We start from the raw sequence: 23,763 nt of genomic DNA on the forward strand, positions 1-23,763 counted from the left end.
CTGCAGGGTCAAGGTAGATGCAGCTGCCAGTTCACAATGGTGGCACGCACAGAATGCAATCGGGAGGAATCGTGCCCAGCCAGCTTCGGGCCTGATGGATGTGACCCCCGACGGCAGGCAGGTCCGATCCCGGTGCTTGAGTCAAGTGCGTACGAGAGTGACGCCGATCTCTACGAGAATGATATTTTGTGAGTCTATTGCAGCACTGTGCACCAGACCAGACATGGCACGTCTCTTTGAACTATAGCGATTCTGGAGAGCGCAAAACTACTGGTGGAGCCGGCAATGAGTAGCGAACCCGGTATGGAGGAGGGTCAGAGCAACTGGCCGGTTGGCTACCCGAGAGACCGAGAAACTACTTACTTCATAACTCATACAGGTGATGGAGCTGTGCGGCTGTAACTGCCTCAGTACTTATCAGTCAGGGCTACTGAGTACATGGGACACTCGAAGCGTTGGTATTTAGTCCCGAAAGCTGAGGAAGAGTGGCATAAATTAAAAATAGAAACACGGTAACTTGTATTCGTAAGCGCCGAGTTGCGATGGAGTGTAGTGTGTCCATGCACGCACTTACTGCACATGCAACAAAGAATAGGTGCGGGTGAGAGTCTTGGGTTATAATTAGCCCAGAATAGATACCTCTGGCCAAGCAGCACGCTAGTCACTGTGGGGAGAGGATCGACTTTTCAAGTGGTGAAGTAAGTCCGGATACTTTGATGAGGGTCTGTGCAAATCGGTACAATCAGGAAACGGACACTGACGAATGAATTCAGGTGTCGAGTTGGCAATACTCTCCTTGTTCGAGGGACAAGAGTCCATGTTGGCATGTATTAACGACCATCCTGATCAACCTGATCAGTACTCCGTCCGGAGTTATTATACTGATATGTGATGGAGACTTGCGCTTGGGCGTTGAGCGCAATAGTAGCACCATTTATCCATTGTGATGAGCTGTGATGACTGAAAGGTTACTGGAGCCAATTGTTACATGATCAGAATGAGTGTGGTGCTCGTACAATAACGAATTACCCGAAAGGGCATGGCCGGCCGAAATTGAGATGAGTCGATATGGGAGATGGCGGGATTGGCCGGCCGTAAATTACTGTGATGGACAGACCTGTCGAGATGGGGATAGCTCTGACGCCACAGAAGAACACCAACCACTCGTGGAATCAAGGGAGTACAGTCCTGTTGAGGTTGAGGTTGGAGAAGGAGGCATGGAGGGAAGGGGAGGGGGGGGGGGGCGACAGCAACGTTGGCAATCCTTTCAAGCCTCGCAAAGCCCTTTACCAAGTACAACTCATCAGTTGAGACTTGCGACTCAACCACGAGACTCAACTCCACAAGCGTTGCTACTGCCGGCATTGAAGAGCGACTTATTAGGACAGCCAGTGCCACAAATAAGAGAGCTGTGAGGGTGTGCAGACCCTTGTCTCGAGCAGGTCTATTGGCCAAGCCTGTCAAGCCCCAACTCCAACTCGTCAAGGCAAAAGCCCATTGGGAGCGCTAGCCAGGCCCCCCATGGCTAGCACCATGCGAGCGATGGCCAATCTCGATCGCCAGCAGGCTTCTGAGCGTCGACGCTAAGCAAGGCTCCGAGGACGTGCCTGCAAGCGCAATTCGGTTGGTCCCGCCCCGCGGCCGGCCGGGGGGAAGGGGGGAAGAACGAATAAGAAGGCTGGAAGGCAACGAGAGACAGAGTAGAATGGGGAGGGGGCTGAAGAAGAATGAGGAGAGAAAGACAAAGTGAACAGTCAAGAGGCCCGCAATCCATCCTGCACCTCACCCATCTCGTCACACGGACCGGGGCTGTCTGAGCCAATGGCAGTAGAGAGTGCGTCGTCTGTCACCTTTCGTCTTGTTCCTTCGTCGACATGTCAACGTGGGCTTGCCAGCCTTTTTCTTTTCTCTGTCTCTCTCTCTCTCTCTTCTACGGGAACGCCACAAGATCCCACTTTGGAGAGGGTGAGAGAGGCTCACTGAATAACTGACGGTAACGGATAGTCTGCGCACGCCCACCTCCACCGACTCCAACGGATACCGTCTTTTACACCGGAACCTTACTTACCTACCCCAAGCACAGCACCCAGGGAAGGCAAGGTGGCCTGTGAATCAAGGCCCTGGGTTCATGCTTCTCATTGTTCCATCTCGATTTCCTCTTGTTCAAAATTTGACTTTCTGGCCCTGTGGCCCATCTTCTTCCCGCTGCGGATAGCCCACCGTGCCTCGTCATGTGCGCGCGGTGAAGATTATACCGCGTAACACGCTGCAGCCATTAACGCGACTCATCCAAAGCCATCACCCGCGTCTGTGACACTCGTTTTCCCAGTTGCATGTCAACAAGACGCTGTGCGAAAGCACAGGGCCACTGAGTTTAGGTTCCTTTGCAGCTGAGCCGTCGTCGTGGTGCATGCGCCAGGCCATTTTCGCCTCCCGTGGTCATGGCATGCAGACTGGCGTCGCCGTCCTTGTTTCTTTACCAGCAAGCACCCTCTTGCCTCTTTCGCTCTTCAGCACGCCCCCCTGCAACCGCCAAGGACGGGTGACCATCAGATAATACACTGTAGTGCGGAAAGTGGCTAGCGTTGACTCTGATTCCCATGGTCGGATTGCGCAATTCGCTCGCTCGCTCTTCTCGTCCCGCCTTTCCCCCATGCTCTCCCTCCCCCCCCCCGGCTGCAGCCCCCAAACATTACCAGGCTTGCCTGCAATGCTACTCAACCCAGTCTCGATTTCCCTGTCGCTTGCCGTGAATGCTGTCGACTTTCGTCTAATCTGTCTGGCTACTGATACTTGCCTGCTGTGTAGTGGCTATAGCCAAAAGGCTATGTCGTAAGTAGAGGTTTCTTTTTCCCTTTCCGTCTCCCGAAACGGCCCGTCCAGAGTTGGAGCAAACTACGGATTACTTTGTGTGTGCAATTGATTGATTGACTATCCGTACCCTGGGTAGACACGGGCTTTGTTCCAATAGCCCACTCGGAGCTTTTGAAAACCCGCCAATCTCACTGCTTACCGCTCTTCTGTGTTACCTTTGCCATTACCTTGCGGGCTTTTGAAAGATTTCCGCGTGCTACTTTGAATTGTTGAAAGGCCATTGTGTGCGCTGCTCACCCTGGTCACTGTACCCAGTCTTTAATGTACGGGGAACAAGCTCTGGGGCAGACAACGCACTGGTACAAACTATCAAACTTTGGGCAACCTGTACATGGATAATATGTCTCGTAGAACCGAATGGAGACTCAAACAAAAAGCAAGGGAAAAAAAAGACAGAAAGAGCAAGCACTCTCGGCGGTACAGTGATGCGGTCAACGCGGCGGGATAAGCAAAGCTGCATTACCGGTGAAGTTGCATGAGCGGAAACGGGTCAGAAAAGGTGCATATCAAAGCAGCTAAGTAAGTACTTGGAGCTACCAACAAGTACAGAGTCGAGCGATGGGTCAGTGAGGGAAAAAAAAACCCTAGCGTCTTCCGGGTAATACCAGTTCTGATCCCGGGTCATGACGGATGGCTAAGGAACTACGACTTCCGCATAATAAGCTGGTGATTAGTCTCTGAGATGCTCTACGGCAGGACCTAAGCTTGAATCGGGCAAGCTTATAGTGTTCAAGATGGGCAAGCCCTGAAGCGAAGGACTGCACAAGCGACAATGCGCAATCTCGGTTAACCGGAGAGATTCTTGAAAATGAGGCGATGGCATCCTAATGGCTTCAGCCCGGGTGAGAAAGCAGACGGAGCAGGGGATAATGGGAGGACGAGGAGGGGTAGGGGGGGGGAGCATAACACAAAGTATCCTTGCCAGCATGGCAGCATCACAGCTCAGCTGTCGCCTTTTTCGATCAGCCGGAGACCACGGACACACCAAAGAAGAGAAAGAATGAGCGGGGGGAAAGACAGAGGACAAGAAAGGGCCCATCCACGACAGAACGACATCGAGGCTCAAAGGACAACGGGTAGACAAGGAGGGTCATGCCTCCCCCCCCTCTCGCCCGCCCAGCTATGCCCCTCTTGTAGTTGATTAGCTGCTCATCCCCAGAACCCCTGCCCTGGAGGATGGGTCCAGTCTGCATATCGTCTTTTTTTGGGAGACTCGAGCGGGTCCTGATGCTGGTTCCGTGCGAGATTATTGGTAGCTCTAAGCGCAGAAGCAACTCACCAGGGTGCATAGCGTGCATGGGGGAGGGCCCTTGAAATGGTGTGGTTGACACGAGAGAGAGAGAGAGAGGGAGAAAGTGTGTCGCACGGCTGGGGCTACTGCGTACTATCAGCAAAAGAGGGGAGGAGGACTAGGAGGAGTACTATGTAGGAGGAGGAGGAGGAGGAGGAGGAGGAGGAGGAAGAGGGGAAAGGTAGAAGCCCAAAGGAGGAGAGCATGGTTCGCCGTTGTTTCTATTTTTGAACACACTCGCTACTAGGCCAAAAAGTAACCCATCACACACATACACGCACACACACACACATCATGGACCGAGAAATGTCAGGCCCGGCGGCTGGCCGTGATGCAGGCGGCCGTGGTATAAGACGAAAGGGCTTGCCGCCCAGATCTGAATTTAACCCTCTTTCTTTTCGGCGTGCAAGGTGAAGAAGTTTTCCAAGTGTTTTTTTGTCCAAGAAGGAAAGAAAAGAAAAAAAGTTTTATTGTTTGGTTTCTATTTACTGCTTCTTGATTTTAACCCCCATTTCTTGTTTAATCCTCTTTTTTTTTCTTTCTGAAACGATTTCCCTATCCTCGATATATCATCACCACGATTACAGCAAGCTGGCCTTGCTTCAACGATCCTTCCTCGGGCCCCTTTTCTTCTTTTTTTTTTCTTTTTTCTTTTTTCTTCGTTCATTTACTTTCATCTCATCATTTCCCGGATTGAACAATCACCAAGACAGAGAGAGAGAGAAAGTACCCGCCAAAAAAGGGAGCCTTCTTTGTTCAAATCAAACAAGGAACAATCCACATGACTACACTGTCGAGCAATACAGGCCAGTCAACCGTCTCTACAACAACCATCGACATCACAGTGTCGGCCAATCCGTTGCCTCAGCGGGCCTCTCCAGAGACCGAGTAATCTCCCCGCCTCGCACAACAACAAGGAGAAAGCAACAAGACTCAGCAGACCACAACTCGTTCCCGCCAGCGGCCGGCGCGCCCCCCTCCCCTTCTCCCTCTTCAGTCTTGTCTCTCTTATTACTCACTCACTCACAAGAAAGAAGGCCGCGCCTTGGTCACTTACTCGTACACCATCACACTGTGCTCTGCACCGTGCCACCGCAACAACACCCCCTGCACCCTGCTGTCCTACTGCCACACCTCTCACTCACTCTCTCCACCGGGCCAGTTACACTCACACGCCCTCCCCGTCTCTCAACTCGCTTTCTCTTGTTCCTCCCCCTCCCGTCCCGGAGCAAGCCAGGCCGTCCAGTGAACTAGCTTCACTCAGCTAGTGCCCTGTACAAGGCCCTCTCTGTGCTAGCTCTCTAGTCTGGTGCACCCCCCCCCCCCCCCTCAAGCTTCCCGAGAACCAGGCCCCCAGACCAAGTTGGATATCCCACCCGGGTTCGCCATACAAATGTCTACCCTGCCCCCCGGCATGCGCAGAACACCTGCCAATGCTTCTATCAATTCTGTCAAGATGGCTACAGCGAAGAGTGCAAAGTCCAAAACGACCATGAAGGCCTCCGACACCGATGGCGTCTCCAAGACGAAGACACAGATGCACCGCCGTTCAAGATCAGGTACGTGGGACTGTCTCTCTACCCTCTCGCCCAGCTCGACTTACACGCGCGACGGCTTCACCGCGCACACCCACGCATCGCCATCATTGCCAACTTTGCAACCACTTTCCTCCTGAGACAAGAATAAAAAAAATCAAAATAAAAAAAAAAGACCTACCGGCTAACTTGTTGTTTGAATAAAACAGGATGCTACACTTGCCGATTGCGACGAAAGAAATGCGACGAGGTCACACCCTTTTGCTCTGCTTGCCAACATCTCGGGCTCGAGTGCGAGTATAAGAGACCAATCTGGTGGAGCAACAACGAGGCGCGCCGGAGAAACAAGGAGGACATCAAAATCATCATCAAGCGCAAGAAGCTCGCCGAAAAGTCGGCCACGCATGAGATTCACTCCTCCGTCAGCCCGCCGCCTCCCAGCCTCAGCCACTCGATGCCCACGTCGGCTTCGGGCTCAGACTTTTACGACCGCAACCGCTCGGCCTCGATTGACTCTCGCGCATCGGCCGGCGGTGGAGGAGGAGGCTTCAACTTCAACAGCCCGCCCAGCGGCGCCGACTTTGTCGCCTACAACTCGCAAATACACCCCGACTTCATCTACGGCGCCGGCAGCGGCGCCTACACGCCCTACGAGATTGACGTCAAGACGGAGAGGCAAATGTTTGTCAACGACGTGCCCACCGTGCGGGAGTCTCACGTCTCTACCTTTAGCACCATGCACACGCCGCCGCCGCCGGGCACCGTGCTGCCCGCGGGCATGTTCCCCAACGGCGGCTGCTGGACCGAGCACGTCCACGAGGAGCGCAGGGCGTCGCTGTCCGAGGAGGCCCTCAACGTACACTTTTTCGACTTTGCGCACGGCCCGCCGCAGGAGTCGCGGCAGGTCAAGATTGAGCTCGAGGAGAGCGACCAGCGCCTGCTGGAGCACTTTGTCCAGTACGTGCTGCCGACCATCTTCCCCATCCTCGAGTCCAACCAGCACGGGTCGGTCGGGTCCGACCTCATCCTGCCCGCGCTGCAGACCAACAGCATCTACCTGCACTGCTGCCTGAGCACCGCCGCGCAGCACATCAAGACGCTCAACCTCGCGGCCGGCCAGGTGCCGCCGTCGTCCTCGTCAGCCGGCGAGGAGAGCGACGCCGACGGCGACATCATGCGCCACCGCTACGCGACCATCTGGTCGCTCTGCGAGGCGCTCAAGCGCGACGAGAACCACCAGCAGATCCTCGACGCGACGCTGGGGCTCATCTTCTTCCAGTGCGTCGTGGGCCGGCCCGACGACGGCCTCCTCGACATCCCCTGGCACCAGCACTTCCAGGCCGCCATCAGCCTGGTCCAGAAGCTCGACCTGCCGCGGCTCGTCTCGGACGCGGCCGCGCCGCCCCCGGCGCAGACGCCCTTCAACATGACCCTGACGGCCTGGATCGACATCCTCGGCGCCACCATGCTCGGCGTGTCGCCCACCTTTGCCCACACGTACCGCGAGAAGCACCTGTCCCAGGGCAGCCCGCACCTCGGCCTCCGCGAGCTCATGGGCTGCGACGACCGCGTCATGTACCTCATCTCCGAGATTGCCTGCCTCGAGTCCCTCAAGAAGGGCGGCATGGACGACTACGTGCTCTGCCAGCACGTCCTGTCCCTCGGCGAGCAAATCTCCCTGACCGAGGCCGGCACCGGCGGCGACCTCGAGCCGCCCCGCCTGCCCTTCAACGCCAACGGCACCCTCTCCCCCAAGCAGCTCTCCAGGAACATCACCGCCGCCTTCCGCTACGCCGCCCGCATCTACCTCTGCAGCCTCGTCCCGGGCTTCGACCCCCTCGCGCCCGCGCACGTCGCGCTCGTCGACAAGCTCACCGGCGTCCTGCAGTGCGTCCCCGCCGGCCCCGAGGGCTTCGACCGCAGCCTGGTCTGGGTCTACCTCATCGGCGGCTCCATCAGCGGGCCCGGCAGCGTCTTCCGTGCCCTCTTCGAGGAGCGCGTCGCCGCCCTCGGCGACCTGGCCACCTGCGGCTCCTTTGGCCGCATGGTCTGCGTCATGCGCCACCTCTGGCTGCAAAACGACCAAATCGCCCAGTCAATCACGCCCGGCTCCGATGTTGCCCTTCCTTATGTTCACTGGAGAGATATCCTGCAGGTGAACGGATGGGACTACCTTCTCATCTAGGTTTTTTTTTGTTGCCATTTTTGCTGCAAAGGTTTGCTTTCATGTTTTTTTTTTTGCAAAGCTGGCCTTTGGGAAAATGCAATGCATTGTGTGAATTTTTTCTTTACATATTCTTTTTTTTGTTTCTTCTTCTTCTTCTTCTTCTTCTTTTCTGTCTTCATCCTGTTACACATTTTTTTTATACCTGCTGGATTGGTTATTCAACTTTCTTATAGAGGACGCCGCGAGGCGGTGCGAAATGGACTTTAAGCCACGGACAGGGTCATTGGCGGAATAGAACCAGCAATGTTGCTGGCAACGACTTTATTACTTTTTTTTTCTTTTTTTTTCGATGGAACACTTGGACACTTGGACACTTGGAAGAGAAGGTTGTTTGGTTTTGTGCTTGGTTTTTCACGGAGTTTCATGATTTCATGCCCGTTTCTGGCGATAAAGCCCTGGGTGGCATTTGTGGGATTTCTTTCTATACCATCATCACTCGTTAATCATTCATATACCATGCGGGGAGCATTGGGGCTGGCAACTGCAGGTGAGAAAGCATTCGGCTTACTCAAGAGCAGTCGTCGGAAAGAGCTGGTCATTTTTCTGTACATAACACACGAGAGAACAAGAGACGTTCTTTCCACTACATCATTTTTTGTGCCAATGCCGAATCTCCCATTTTGGTGAACGTTCTCCACGATATCTGTAAAAAAGAGTCAAGACGTCTGTGCCCCATGAACGATCTGGGTCTGCAAGGCAAGGCTGTAACATGCCCGGTGCGCATCGGCGCACGGTCAACGTACTTGGCCATTCTCGAATCCCACGCGAATGGTCGACTTGTCCCACCTTTTGGTGAAGAAAGAGAGCGAATAGGGCGGACGGCCGTGAGGCCGGCAGTCAAGGACCGTGCGGCGGGGAACATGATTGCCTGGGCCGGCCATGTGGGCGTGCTCCAATCAACAATATATGGGCGTGAACACAGGTTTGACTCATTCACCTACCTAAGAGATGAGCGGTAAAAATATGCTCAATGACTAGTTTTTGTTTCAGCGGTAGACTTTAGCGTCTGTTGCCCGAAATTTGGCTTCCAGTGCTGTCCTCAATTTCCGGCCGGGACCGTCCATACTACGAGATCAAGGCGATCGCGCTCCAACTTGGGCCGTTCTACTCGGTAGTGCGTTGCCATGACCGTGGCTCTTGGGCCCCATCTTTGACAATTCGAAAATGGGATCTGCTTCCAAGTCTTTCCTACTTGGTAAGCCGCGACTCAGGGTGCAGGCTCCGGGCGAATGTGCGGCTTCCGTGACGTACAAGGCTCCAAAGCCAAGTACAAGCTATTTACAAACTAGCAAGTCTTGGGACGGAGCGACGGAATCTCCAATAGTTCAACCGTCAAAGTCTCCCCCCCATTCTACCGGCATAGATACGAATACTAGCACGTGGGCCTGCATTTCTGCGTCTGCAAGTTGGACATTCTAGAAACGAGAAAAGCAGTAAGCTTCCTAGGTTGCTTACGAGATGAACTTTGAATTGAAAACGTTGACAGGCGCTATTTCTTTCGGCTTTTGATCCCCTAGCTCCCCGAATTAGAGTTTACCAGACATCTCAGTCCCCCGTATCCACACTCCGTGCCCCCCCTTCTGGCTGGATCGCCGCCGCCAGAAAGGAAAGTCCTCCCTCCTACGGCTTCCGAGCCTGCTTTTTCCGACTCATTCTTGGGCATCAGAAATTTCTAAAAAAGTCTGTTCTATTCTGAGAAAGTGCACTGGCATCTCGGAAGCGGAGAGCAAACTTTTCGAGAAGTGATGCGACGCTGGTGGAGTTGGCATCTATGGACCAAAAGTTGGGCATGAATGCTACTCTGGAGATGGCCCCCAAGGCAGTGCGCCAAGGTGTTTGACGAACACGAAGATCTATAGGAGAGTAGGGCAGAGAAAAAAAAAAACAAAATAGATAGACAGAGCTCCGAGTGTCGGTCTTGTATAATAGGGCGGGGAGGAGCATCTTGACGGGCAAAGACGCGCGTATTACCATGGGAAATCCCTTTCGATTCATTGCAAGAAATCTACTTCGTCTGTCAGCGCGATTCACATTTTCTTTTTCAGGGTCTGGAAGGGGAATGTAAGTAGTATACTGCTCTCGGACGGTCGTCAGTATGGGGTAACTAGGGGACCATTGGCTTGCGCCATAGTAAGTAGGCTCCGTGCACAAGGCGCTCCTCTGCATGATGAAATTTTTTTTTGCAAGATGCCGTTTTTATTTTCTTCTTCTCCAAAGATAATCTGGCCCCGAAAACCAATAAATGAAGAATCAAAAACCGGGAAACGAGCCAATGACAGGGCATGGTTCGGCCGCTTGCCCGTAGGCGTTGCAGCAGAGCATCTGCGCACTTAAACATCCACACACACACACACACACACCCGCACGCACAAGAAGAGGAAAAAAAAAACGGGTGGCTGACAATGAGGGAGGGCGTGCGTAGAGAAAGGCATCCTTTCTCGCACTGTACTGGATATGTATGCATATAATGGCTGCAGGATCAATCTAGCGTGGCTTGTTGATGCCCAACCACGGCCCGCCAACGCATCTCTGCCTACCGGCCACCCCCCCTCCCCTTCCTTTCCCCTTCCTCTACTGGTACTCAGTAGCAAAGTTTGCCACCCAGGGCCAAATACACGTTGCAGTCGCATAGATATTGGCAAGAAACAAAAAGGCTAAACGATGGTCGGACCTTTTGGGAAAGTCACGCTTCCAGAAGGAGCATAGCTATGCGAACATGACCGACCCTTGATTCTGACAGGGGGGAATAAGTACTATCAGTACTGATATATAGAGCAAAGTTGGGGCTAGAGAGCCATGTGCTTGGCACAATGGAACGATATGTAATCAGAGCAAAAAAGACAGGTACCATGTGATTTGGGTTCTAAGGGTGTCTCTCAAGCAATACTGGTGGAATCCAAGACTATCGTGCATGTTCGAGTCTTGTCTCTATAGTCTGTGACTCTTCTTTTCCTTGTCCGTTCCCCATCTTGAGAGAGGGGGTTGGGGTTCGGGGCTGTTCTCTCTACCTTCTTGACCGACTTTATCGCTACTTGCGTGGTAAAGGGCCTCGAGGAGGGGGTCTCGTGATGCGGGAAAGCAAAGACCGGGGCGGCCGCGCCGGGCGGTCCCTTTGTTCCCTCTTTGCCATCACCGGGGTTTCCGGGATACTGGTTTCGGGTAAAAGAAGAGCAACACAGAATTCCAAGCAAGGAAGAGAGGAAAAAAAAAAAAAGAAAAAGAAAAAAAGTTTTTAGTCACGAGAGAGGGCGTGTACAGTTGAGCTACCTCTCTCCAAGTATTGCTTGTCCCTTTCCATGTCTCTCTCTTTTTTTTTTCTGCATGCATTATGCATTGTACCCAGTACAGATTACAGCGTGGCGTTTGGGGGCGGGAAAAGCTGCTTGCCGTCCGTCCTTGCATGGATGGATGGATGGTGGAGGACAAAAGGTGACTGGGTGCGGGGGGGTTTCGAGAATGGTACTCGAGAGAGGCTCTCTCTTTTTCCTTTTGGTACCAGGTAGGGCCAGAAGACAGAGCAAGAGAGAGAGAGAGGGAGAGAGGGAGAAAGGGCAGCTTTCCCTCCCCCCTCAATTCCCGACTCGAACCTAGCTAGATTTGTGAATCCCATGCGATTTGGAAAGACTTTTTCCCTTTTTTCTTTTTTTTTGTCCCGTTACCCGATCTTGGCCCTCTGGGCGTCAAACTACCCAGTACATCCCAACTGGTGGCCAAAGCCCTTTTGCACTTTGCTGACAACCCCTCATCTTGCCATCTCGTACCCAGTATTGCTGGGCGCCTAATATGTGATGACGCCCTTGCAGCGGCGGGCCGCAACAGCAAAACCGGCCCCTTTCCCCGGGTCGCTGGTGTAATTCAACAGGAAATTCTTACTCCGTACTCTTCCCCCCTCCTCAACCCCCTTCGGAATGGTGTGCGACTTTGTTCCGGGGGCGCCAAAGTGCAGAGCTCTTGCAGAATGTGGCTTGCGTCGAGCCCAAACAATAACACACCGAATTTTTCTACATTCGGTTATTTTTCAAGTATGGAAAATAAGAAACCTTGTTAATACGGAGCTCCATTTTCATTCTATTTTCTTCTTTGTTAATTCCTCCTCTCAAAGCCTTTACGTCCAGTCCTCGATTATGGACATGCCTTATCCATACGCTCTTGGCCAGTGACGTACATCCCCAACGCTCTCAGCCAATCACAGCGCTGCAGGCTACCCAACTTGGCCAAAGCTGCGACACCAGCTTCGGCGGCCCGCCTCGGCGCCAAAATAATATACCATGCCACAACCTACCAGTATTGCTTGCTCTCTCTCTCTCTGCCAGTCTTTGCCAGCCTCTACCTCGTCTCTAGCCGTATCTGTCTGTTCTGTCTCTGTTACTTCCTCACTCTCCTACAGCCTATTGCGCAGCCTAGTACTGATGATGCGTCTGCTCTGCGATCCCACCCTCCCCCAAATCGTCATCGCCCCCTGCCCTCCCCCCGTCTGAACCTGAACAAATCTATATTTGACCTGTCGCTGCTGTGGGACCTGAAGCCCTGCTGAGCGAGGCAGGGCTGCTCTCCGCCTGTCGATTCGTCTCTACTGTGCGCTTGGTGTAACAGACAGCGCCGCACCACTCGACTTGACCATCTTCTACGCATTACCGTCACTGCCATTCAGCCAGCCCGTGTGTGTGCTCGCCATCGTAGCTTTTCCCTGGTGCCCGGGAAATTTTTGTCCTTGTTCTTCTCTAGTCACAAACCACCCTACTGCGTCATGGAATGACATGATACGCTGTGCCGAGCTCCGCTGCAGGGCAGTGCCGTCCTTCTCGGCACCTGGTGGCCGGTCGAACCTCGTGGGCGCTTGCAGCTATTCACGACCAGCAAGGGGAAATACAAACGTTGCACTGTCTTCCATTCCCATTGTACCCAATCACTCTCCCCCTTTCACTTGTTGACTTTTCTTTTTTTCTCCAGCTTGTCTCTTTCACTTCTGTCCATCTTTTCCCTTATCGTCTTTTTGCAAACTTTTTGTTTCTTTTCCTTTCTGTCTTACACTACGTGTGAACCAGACACACGCACACGCACACACACATACATACATACACGCATTTTCTTTTTTCTCCGATCAGCACGAATAGATACTTGTTTCTTTCCAGTGCGCGTTAATAGTCGATACGCGCTCACAACTGCTTTCGAGTCCTCAAACACATTCACCGTCTTTCTCCTGCTTCGCAAAGCTGCGGCCGGCCGCAGCTTCACAAACCAAAAGCATCAAACATCGGTCAGACACTTGCCTGCATCCTTTCTCATCGGCCGGAGATCAGGAAAAAGGATCAACGACCCCCTTTCCCACCGAAGATCTCGCACTGCTACGTCTCGAAGAAGAAACCCTCCCCCTCTCCGGGACCCCCTCCCCCCTGCCCCCTTCCTCTTCGACTTTCGTACGGGCGTACTCAATACGCGCAGAGAGGCGATGCACAGGCGCCGAGTCGTGCTGGCGGTGCTGGCGGCGAGCAGCCATGCCCTGCCCAAGGACGTCGTCTCCGCCGCCGCCGCCGACACCTGCCCCAACGTCGCCTGCGCCTCGTCGCTGCCGTCCAACTTTTGCTGCCCCAAGGACTCGCAGTGCCAGGCGCTCGCCGGCGACACGACGGCGCTGTGCTGCCCGTCGGGCAGCTCCTGCGAGCGCATCCAGCCCATCGCCTGCGACCTGAGCCTGCAGGACCCCAAGAAGCACCCCGCCGCCGTCGTCTTCACCTCCGTCTTCGACGTCGACCTCCCCGTCTGCGCCAACGGCTGCTGCCCCTTTGGCTACAGCTGCGACAACAAGACGTGCGTGGCCGACAAGGACCAGTCCAAGAAGCCCCTCGGCAGCTCGTCCAAGACGACGAGCGCCGCCCCGACGTCCACGACGACCACGACGACCACCACGCCGTCGGCCACAAGCTCATCACCTCCGGCGTCGTCCGCAACGTCGACGACGACGCCACCGGCAGCAGGCGCGCATGATGACGACCACGGCGAGGGGGGCGGCATCAAGTCCAAGACGGTGTCCATCATCGGCGGCGTCGTCGGCGGCGGGCTCGTCCTCATCCTCATCGCCGTCTTCGCCGTCCTCTACATCCGCAGACGCAACAAGCGGCCCCCGTTCCCTGTCCGCGGTCCCCGCCAACGGAAGCAGCAGCAGCAGTACCCGCCGGGGTCAGGACCGAACGAAAAGTCGGCCGCGGCCTCGTCCTTCTCCTCCTCCTCGGCCCGGGCGCGGGGGTTCCAGATCTCCGACCCCATCATCAAGCAGGGCTCGCCGTTCCGCACCGACTTCATCCTCAAGAGCCCGTCGGCCTCGTCGTCCATCAGCAACCGCCCCGTCAATAATCGGTGGAGCGGCACCGTCATGGGCCCGCGAAACCTCACGCCGGCGCGGCTGGCGCGGCCACCACCGCAGCAGCAGCAGCAGCAGCAGCAGCAGAGGCAGAAGCAGAAGCAGCGGCATCTGTCGATCCCGAACCCCTTCAACTCGCCGAACCCGTCCAGGGCGTCGACGATGCGCGACTCGGCCGCGTCGTCCATGTTTGACGATGCCCACGCCAAGACGGGCCACGTCGTCAATGGCCGCCTCGCCCCGATCCGCGCCATGCGGGCGTCCATCAACCGGCGCATCGTCTCGCGGCGCACGGAGCCGCAAAATGCCCGGCCTGAGACGACCTGGGGGGAGCGCATCGACGTTTTCGCCGACGAAAACGCGGTGCCGCCAGAATTGCAGCGGCGCCCGCACCTACTGCCACATGAACACCAGCAGCAGCACCAGGAGCAGCAGCAGCAGCAGCAGCAGCAGAGGAGCCGGGACGTGCACGCGGCCAGAGACCAGGACCAGGACCGCAGGACGTACATGACAACGTTTTCAGATCTGATGGAGAAGGCAGACCTGGGGGATGTCCACCGCGGCAAGAGCTTCGTGCCGGGCACGACGCCGCGGCTTTGAGGCAGCGTTTTCTTTCTTCTCAACTCTCTTACACCACTCTCGCAAGCTCGCGAATTATTTCTAATATACATGTACGGTCTTACTATGAGAAAATAACATTTTATTTTTTGTTATTGTTCTACTATTCGTGGGGTTTGGGGGCTCGGTTTTGGCCATTTAATACTAGGTTTCGCCGGAGGGATGTACAGACGACATTACATGGAGGCGCGTTTTGGGAGCTATTAGATTTTGTTTGCCAGTCTACTACACTTACTTTCAGACGTCGACACATGAACACATGAAAATATTATTATATATAAAAAAAGCCATAGATCAAGTCAACTTTATTATGTGTATGCTTTAGCGCTCGCTTCAGATACTCGGAAATGATAGAAAAAAGACGGAACACGACCCTGTAGTTCCGACAAAATGCAAAATGCCCCAAGACAAAATAAAAAGTAAAGATCGCTCGAGTCGCTTTTCCAAAGGATTGATGAACACATGAACAAATACAAATTCCAAACTTGGATATGTCGGAGATAAAACCACCCAATTCCAGAGCTTACATGACCACGCATTTCCTATGATCCTTCTGAGCAGGTTGTGGCGCAACATCTGTCCAGCCAGAGTCTTCCGGGCCGAGAATTGGTGGCTCGGGTTGGGTCGACTTTCTCGACTTGGGCCTCCATCCACGTTTCTTTGCGTCGAGAATATTCTTCGCGGCTCCCCGTTCTGCTCTGCTGGGCTTGCGGCTGACACGCACTGGTGACCGCGTCGAACCTGCCGGCTGCGAGGACAGCCATGAGGGTAGGTGGCGAGCCTTTTGCCTCGTCACGTTCGCGCCGTTATTCGGCAGCGCCGGGAAGAGCGATTGTACAGGCTCGGCAGGCTGCCCCGGGTTGAAGGGAATGTTCTGTCGAGGCCGGCGAGGCACTGGCGCTAGTATCTGCGTCTCTCCTGGGGAGTCAAACGCGCCACTCACGCCTTTGGGGGTGCTTATTATGAGCGGCTGATCTTCGTCGGGATTAACTAGTGGCACATCTGGCGTTGACTCCTGTCCAAAGGTGCGTTGTTTAGTGGATGGCCCCATCAAGCTTGCTCTACTGCCAGGGACAGCCCATTGGTTGAGAATTCCGCCAGACAGCCGTCGTGGAGCACCCATACTTATCCTCTTATTCAGTCGACTGATCTGATCACTGCTGGGAGGCGGCGGAAGTGAAGTCGATGCCAGTTCGGACATGCTCACGCCTGTTGCTGGTGCAGAGTACACTGCGATGTTGTGTTGAACAGGTGTGGGCTCCTGTTGCGATTGTATGGGGGGTAGCATTGGCCAAGTCTGCGCGTTTGAGAGTCTGCGATGATGTACTACACTTTCAGCGACTGGAGAGAGCTGCGCTGGTGGAATGGCGACCGATAAGGGCATGTTACTAGCTTGTACATGATGTGGCTGAACCTGCTCAAGTGCTTCCGAGTAGTCGACAGCTGCGGCGGCGGTCGTTGCAGTTGCCGTTTCAGGATGACGTACATCTGGTGAGATGCTCTCCGCCTGTGGCTCCTCTGTCACACTCAGGACAGCTCTGCTCTCGGGTGCAGGCGAGGCAGATGGGGAAACTCCGTACAAATCGTCCATTCTCGGTTCGGCTTCAATCGGCATGACCAAAGGCGTCGATAGAGGGCGTGGGATCTCCTCAGGCCGCTGGATGCTGCTATACGTAGTCTCGTCGCTTGCTGTTCGTTGGCGGAACGGGATATTCGCCCCATCCATTTGGGCTAGTTGAGCGCGAGGTGAAAATGGACCAGGCCATGCTTGGGTCTGTGATGACACGAGGGCAGTATATGGTCGCACGGGTGATGGCAACGGTGCAACGGCTGGACGGCGGAGAAACGCAGGCAGGGTGCCTGGATCGTCCGGTTGATATGGAGGGGGAGGAGGGACCCAGTTGTCAGCGTCGCTCTCGTGGGGAAGTTCGCCTCGCCCATCCGCGCGGCGATAGACGACCCTCTGACCATCAGCAGTACGTGGGTTAAGTCGACGATTCACCGCAGCGGCAGTGGCAGCACGTCGCAAGGTCGTCGTGGAACGAGGGCTTGCATGCGAGTATGGGGCGTCCAAGGCTTCCATCTCGTCCATGGAGGCAATGGACTCTTCGTCTCCCCTAGTGCTGTTGGTAGGATTGACTCCGACCTTTCTTGGCACAAGAGGATCATCATCCTCTGTCGGTAGCCTGCGTAGCATCGGTGGCATTGCGTGCTGGTTTGCGGTGGTGGCAGCGCGCAGCAACTGGTTGCGGCCAGAGCGGTTCTGTACCACGGTGCGCCGACGCACGATGGCCACCTCCGTCTCCATGTCGCGCTGCTCTTCTTGTAAGACCTCGGCGTCATCGGTTCCAACCTCGATGACAACTTCGCGTTTTGATCCACTCCTTGGCCCATATTCAAAGTCAAGGATGCAAACTCGGCCACCATCCACAAAGTCCATGTCCTCTTCATCGGTAGCTAACCTAGCAGGGGATATCCCTCGCGAAGTCACCAACAAACGGTCGTTGGCTGACGAGCCAGCGAACCCTTCTACCCACTTTACGGTACTGATGGCAGTGAGATCAGCGACCTTCCTACCTGCAATGAAATTATTGCGATATTTGTCGCACAGAAGCTGCCACTGAGGAAGTCTGGTGTTTTCACCTCGACCACGAGACGAGCCATGCCTAGAGAGGTTGCTGTGTTGGCTGCTCCTCCGGCCATGGCCGGCAGGGCCATCATAAACCCCAACCTGATGTTCAGGAACAGCGTCCAAGTCTTCAGGTACGCCGTATACCCATACTTCGCTGTCATGGAAGCCGGCTGCTACCAGGTGTCCGTGGTAGGCGGCGGCTGGTAGTGTGCTGGGCAGTAATTTGGACTGCGACGATGGCCGCGGAACGGGGCCGGTAAAGTAGGTGGTACCGTTGCGAAGGTCGTCAATGCGGATGGCACGAAACGTCTCGAAGCTAGGGTCGTACGCAAAGGCCCAGAAAGCCTCCTCGGCGGTGCCATACTGTAAGAGCACAGCATGACTGCAATCGTGACTGGTATTGGGAAACAAGATGGATGTTGTCCACATGGCGACCAGGTTGTCCTGACCAGCGACAGCGCCGGGGTCGTAGTATGGAGCCGTCAGCACGACGGAGTTTGGCGGGCTCGAATGTATCGTGGTGCCAAGAATCTGGGTGCCATCAAAGGAAAAGGCGAGATTGTCGACAGGATCACATTTGACCTCGCGGCGCTCGGTTGGCATGGCATTCGGATGTAAGGAGGACACTTCTATCCCGGTATCGTAGGCGGCGGCCATGACGGAGCCGCAGGAGGAGACGGCAATCGTGCGAGGGTTCTTGTCGAGGATAATGGCGTGTTTTCGTTTGGGTGGACTCTTTTCGAGATCGTAGAGGTCGACCTGCATCTCGGTCGATAGGACGACCAGTGTAGCTGCATCGTCGGTGATTGTGGCGGACACGGGGCGTCGTTGGATCTTGAGTTCGCGCTTGACCTGGAGATCGGGGCCCTGGACGCCGAGAACGTAGATTCGGGAGGAGTTGTAGGCCAGGAGGTGATGGCCCTTGGAGGACGCGCTAAACTGCATGCCCTCGCCGCCGGGGCAGGAGGAGGAGCTGTTCGAGTTGGACACGAGCTTGACGAGCGTCTCGGAGGGCCGATTGTAGGCGTTGAAGAGGTTGCGTTTGACCTCGCGGGCGAAGAGGCGGCGGAGTCTGGGAAGGTCCTCGTCCCGGACCCGGGTAAAGGCAGCATGGGCGGTGGCAAAGGAGGCACATCGTTGGAGCTGGAAGGCGTAGAGGTCGGCCTGTTGGGAGACGCGGCGAGTCTGCTGGTTGAGGACGATGAGGGAGGCGAAGCTGTCAGGATCGGCGACACGTAAGATTCTATCGAGAGCCGGGGCATTAGCATCGGAAGGTGGTGCGATATCACGGCGATTTCTGGACCGAAACCAGAAAGAAGCAGAGTGAAGAAGAAAGGGAAAAGGGGAGGGGGATGCGTACTGCTCGATGATTTCGTCGGGGAGCTGCTCAAAGGCCGACGAGGAGGAGGCCTTGCTGGACAGAGCGCCCGCGGCGGCGGCGGCGGCGGCGGGACCAGGCTTGGGCGGCAAAACGGCCAGCGGCGACAACGACGACGACGACGACGACGACGGTGAATTCGCGAGCGCTGTTGCTGCGTCGTCGTCCATGATGGGCGACGAATCGGTTGGAGGGAGAGGAGAAGAGGCCGGGGCCGTTTTATTCGACGTTGAGCGACATGAGGGGAAGGATTTGAATCAATGATGAAATTCGCAGCCTGGTTTTTTTTCCCCCTCTGTGTTGGCCCGGGAGGACAAACTGGTGGTTCTGGCGGGCGGCGTACAGCGACGGCGACGCAGGGAAACAGGGTCGAAGGAGAAGAAGGCTGACGCCGGCGATACAGTACGAGGTTAGAATGTGCCAAGGCAGTACTGATAAATGTGAATGAGAGTGACAAGGCATTATTGCCAGGTATTTATTAGTAGCCTAACTACCAGGCATTAGTACCGGTACTAATGCCTGGTTGGGAGACGGGTGGCATCGTTCTCCGTCATCAGGGGCCCTGTACTCCATAAATCGGTATTAACTGAGCAGCTATTATTAGTTAGGCCCCTTCATACTTTGTACTAGTTAACCTACCAACCTACCAGTACTCAGTTGTCAGTGTGCAGAGTAACTTTAGTACCTACTCAGTAGTAACTCTTTGCCTGGGTGCCTGGGTACCTGGGGAACTTGCCGTTGGTGATCGCCCGCTTTATTATACTTAGTTGACGGCCTGGAGACGGCCCGTCGTAAACACCATTCACTGCCCAAGTACTCCGTACTCCACGTCTACCTACCTGCATCAACATTTACCATCAGCGGCACTTGCTCAAACAAAACACCATGGCAGAAACTATGGCCATCCAGCTCGCACCATGACTAAGCCTACTGATACCAGTACTGACAGATCCATGCCAGTGTCTTCGGCCTTGACCGCTCATCTCACGGCGAAAGTCGTGCGCGTACCGAGTCAACGTGTACTTTACAGCGCACACCCTGTCTATAACGTTGCTACGGTATAACCCCATTCATGCTTCCCTTTGGGCAGCAACACGAGTTTTTCTAATCCGTACAATATCGCCCCCTTTGCTCATGCCAACTCGTTCGGCCTGCATCGATAAGTAACTCGTGTGGCGTGACGCGCCTTGTCGACAACTGCACCGCCCGCATACGCTGGCCGCACTCATGTCGGCCAGGGCGACCTCTTCTTCGTCTTCTTCCATCCCCGGGGGACGACCGAGCAAAGACATGCCGATGGCGACCTTGATCCAGCCAGCCTCACCACCTGAATCATGCCATCAATCATGGCGTCGCCAGACCAATCCCGCCGCGCCGCGCACCGTTTTTTTTTTCACAACCCTTGACGGCTGTCGACGTGTGTCGTTGTCGCCCTCGTCGTCAGCCCCGACACACGTGCGTGTCCAATTTGCTTCCCGTATGCAAGATGTCCCTATCAGTAAGTACGCATCGCATCGGGGAGGGGGGGGCATGCGTAATCTCCGCATCTGTCGCCCTCATAATTGGTATACGAAAAATGCCAAGATCATCCATGGCCAATTCGGGCTACGGAGCCGGTATCGCGCACATCTACGTCTCCATCCAAGAAGCTACTTAGCTGCTCAGTACGGAGTACTGGAGGTTTATTGAATTTTTCCCTTCCCCTATCTGCAAGGCAATTGTGCCTGCCTACTGAGTAGGCCCGAGGCCGACGCCATGTCAGACCTATTTTCGGACAACACTAGTCAGTAGTGCCCGTCACAGCCTCGTGCCCGCCCCTCCCCCAGGGGATGCACGGATGAGATGGAAAACGATCCTATATTAAGCAGCTTCGACCAGCCCGAGCCAAGGTCCCTTTCTAGCTCGGGACACGGATTGTCGCTAAAATCTAATCAGTAGAGCCTTGGCGAAACAGAAGTATGGAAAGAGGAAAGAAAAAAAAAACAAAGTCCCAAGACTCCCTCCAGCCGACATGTTGAAGAAGCTCCCCTCCGACATGTTCTTGAGACGCCTTCACACAGAATGTACAACGATCACTGCTCTCCTTCCTCTGGTTACGCCATCAGGAGGGAGCCGCTAGCGACATGTTTGCCGTCGCGCTACCAACAGAGTCAAATTGCGTGCGCAGGGATGCTCAATTCTAAAGTCATAAATGGTATCATTTCTCAACAAATCAAATGACAATGAATAACTTTTTCAGCCCAAATACTCAAAAACTCCCACGTCACCTATAAACTCCTCACAATGCTTGTTCATGCCCCCGCTAAATAAAGAATAGGCTATCCAGTCGTTGCACGTCATGACCCTCTTCATCATCACGCCATTGACCTTCGCCCCTAACTCAGGCCGGGAGGTTGGTTAAAGTCAAAGGGCTGCAGAACTGGCTCCGAAATCTGCAGCTGCGCGCTTAAAAACTCGTCCGTGATCAGCGTCTCAATGTCGTCGCTGCCCACACTACCATTGCCATCGCCTCGGCCAAATGTGGGTAGAAAGTCGCCCATGGCAGAGACGTCTAGGTGCAAGCCTGTCATCAAGTCGTTGCCCGCAAAAGGCACGTCTGGTGGGAGCACCGCTTTGCTCTGCTGCGCTTGCATGAGCGAGTCTCTGATCTCGCGCACCGGCGGCCACGTGTTTTGAATCTCGTTCATCGCGTCCAGTAGCAGAGAGACGGACCGTTCAATCTCCGGGTCCGTCCACGATGCTTTGAGCAGGTACCGTCGCATCAGTACAATACCTGTGGCTGTTGCCAGAGTTTGTACGAAATCGAGTGGAAGTGACCTGTATCGGTAGAAGCGGGAGAAGCTCCGCATCAAACGCTGAATGGCCTGCAGCGATTCGTAGCATATTTCCACGTCTTCGCTTTCAGCTATGCCTGGCTTGTCAAACATGTTGGACGGTGGTCTGTGAAGGATAATCATGACTGTATGAAAGACCATGCTAGGTTGCTGTCAGAAAAAGTAATGTTCAGGTCCCCGTCCGGATCAAGGAAGGCACACTTACTGCAGATGAAGCACGGACGGCGGCACCTTGCCTACTGTCCACTGGTTCCAGTGCACGGTTCCTGGCAAGCTGGCAAGCCACTTGGTGAGAGATACGTGAATCTGGCGCGACTTGGCCGCCACAACGGCCGGGTCGGAGTCGCCGCGGCGGTTCTCGAACAAGTCGGTAATCATGACGTGAATGATCTTGGACAGCTCGGCGCGGTAGATGAAGGAGCCGACCAGCGCGACGCCGTCCTCAAACTCGGTCGCCGACACCTTTTCGCAGAGGTACGTCTCCAGCAGGCCCTGCCAGTCCGGCGGGTACTGCAGACGAATCGTGTTGCGGACGTCGGACTCGTTGGGGTACAGCGCCGGCGGGCGGCCAAAGTAGAGGCTCAGCTGCTTGTCGGCGGTGAAGACGGCCCAGTAGACGCGGCGCAGAATCTCGCGGTCCCGGTGGAAGCCGGTGAAGCCGTCCCAGTTGCTCGGGTCCAGGTGCAGGCCCATCTCGTGGGCGAGGCGGAACGCCATGCCGCAAAACAGCCAGCCCTTGGACGTGCGTCCGACGGCGATCTCGCGGTAGCCCAGCAGCACCAGCGCCTGCAGCAGGGTGAGGTCCGGGTTGTCCAGCGAGCCGTAGAGCAGCGTCTGGGCCTGGCCGGCGAAGACGTCGGAGACGTTGAGCGTGTCGTCGTACTGGAGCGCGCCGAGAGCGCAGATGGCGTAGAGGAGCACGTCCGAGTAGTACTTGCCGGACCCGATGTCGTAGTCGCGAAAAAAGTACTCCCTGTACACAATCATGCTATACTGGTACTGTTCTTTGAAAAAGGTTGCCATGAGCTTCTGCGACATTTCGTCGTGTGGGGCGTACTGGAAGGCGCTGCTGTGAGGCGTCGACTCATCCGATTCTGACGTGAAGCCGATGGAGGGGACGACAGCGACGGACGCCATGGTCGCGGGATCGAAGCCGCCCGCATCCTGGAGTGCGTTGCTTGTCGGCGAAGATGCGAGGAGCGCCGAGGCCTCGGCGGGCACGGAAGATTCTCTGGAGAGATGCATCTGCAGGAAGCTGGTGCCGCCAAAGAACTGCGCGCCGTGGCTGGGGTGCAGGCGTCGAAGCTGGCCCGAGCGAAGGCGCGCGGCCACAACGCTGGGATCCGACGGCGCCTCCGTCTTTTCCGGTGCCGGCGCGCCGTCTTGGGCCGGGACCGACAGGGCCGGAAGCTGGGCGAGAATCTCGTCGCGTTCCGTGCTGTCGGCCTGGGCGAGCCGGCGGATGACTTGCTCGAGAGTCGCAATCTGGCCCTCGAGGGCAGTCACGTAGCTCTTTGATACCGGCCTGTTGCCAAACAGTCAGGGAGGCGTTTCGAGAGAGAGAGAGAGGGAGACTGTAGAGGTCTTGCAAAAAGTTTACCGTTGCTTTTCACCAGTGCCTTGCAAGATGCATTCCTTGCCGGCCTTGACACATCTGGAGCAGGGTCTTTTGCGGTCACATTTGATCTATTTCATTATTTTCATTAGTTGAAAGGGTGGCCGATATGTTGACTGAACAGAGTTGCATACCTTGCGGCGGCGACATCTTTCGCAGCTGTATTGAATCGACATTGAGTAAATGATGATGATCAGCAAAAATGATGGATCCCGTCAACTCACGAGGTACGTATCGACTCCCCCATGGGAGTCTGTGTCTCCTCCATCCCAATTGCCTCGCGAATTCACCTGCGGACCGGGTGGTTCAATGTATAGTGGCCAGAGAAACAAAAGGCCCGTAGGCCCAGCACGAATAGGTCCTTTTTTTTTTTAGTTGGCTTGCGAGTTTGTATTTATGTG

General features: G+C 55.2%; 4 protein-coding genes across 4 annotated transcripts; 2 read left to right on the forward strand and 2 right to left on the reverse strand.

Annotated features, from left to right (window-relative positions):
- Window positions 1–5,558: 5,558 nt before the first annotated feature.
- V2A60_005267 (transcription factor domain-containing protein) lies at window positions 5,559–7,885 on the forward strand (the record flags this gene model as incomplete). Its single annotated transcript, XM_083256579.1, has 2 exons — window positions 5,559–5,724; window positions 5,910–7,885. 2 exons carry the CDS (start codon window positions 5,559–5,561, stop codon window positions 7,883–7,885), a joined length of 2,142 nt encoding a protein of 713 aa, XP_083112705.1.
- Window positions 7,886–13,376: 5,491 nt separating this feature from the next.
- V2A60_005268 (uncharacterized protein) lies at window positions 13,377–14,885 on the forward strand (the record flags this gene model as incomplete). Its single annotated transcript, XM_083256580.1, has 1 exon — window positions 13,377–14,885. The coding sequence occupies one exon, from the start codon at window positions 13,377–13,379 to the stop codon at window positions 14,883–14,885; it is 1,509 nt and encodes a 502-aa protein (XP_083112706.1).
- Window positions 14,886–15,426: 541 nt separating this feature from the next.
- Window positions 15,427–19,083, reverse strand: V2A60_005269 (uncharacterized protein; the record flags this gene model as incomplete). The annotated part of the gene is made up of 2 exons (XM_083256581.1): window positions 15,427–18,778; window positions 18,896–19,083. The coding sequence occupies 2 exons, from the start codon at window positions 19,081–19,083 to the stop codon at window positions 15,427–15,429; spliced, it is 3,540 nt and encodes a 1,179-aa protein (XP_083112707.1).
- Window positions 19,084–21,288: 2,205 nt separating this feature from the next.
- On the reverse strand, window positions 21,289–23,538 carry V2A60_005270 (transcription factor domain-containing protein; the record flags this gene model as incomplete). The annotated part of the gene is made up of 4 exons (XM_083256582.1): window positions 21,289–21,889; window positions 21,953–23,272; window positions 23,348–23,433; window positions 23,497–23,538. The coding sequence occupies 4 exons, from the start codon at window positions 23,536–23,538 to the stop codon at window positions 21,289–21,291; spliced, it is 2,049 nt and encodes a 682-aa protein (XP_083112708.1).
- Between the last annotated feature and the right edge of the window lie 225 nt (window positions 23,539–23,763).

This window comes from Cordyceps javanica, chromosome 3 (assembly GCF_051103115.1).
Source record: "Cordyceps javanica chromosome 3, complete sequence".
Lineage (NCBI taxonomy): Eukaryota > Fungi > Ascomycota > Sordariomycetes > Hypocreales > Cordycipitaceae > Cordyceps > Cordyceps javanica.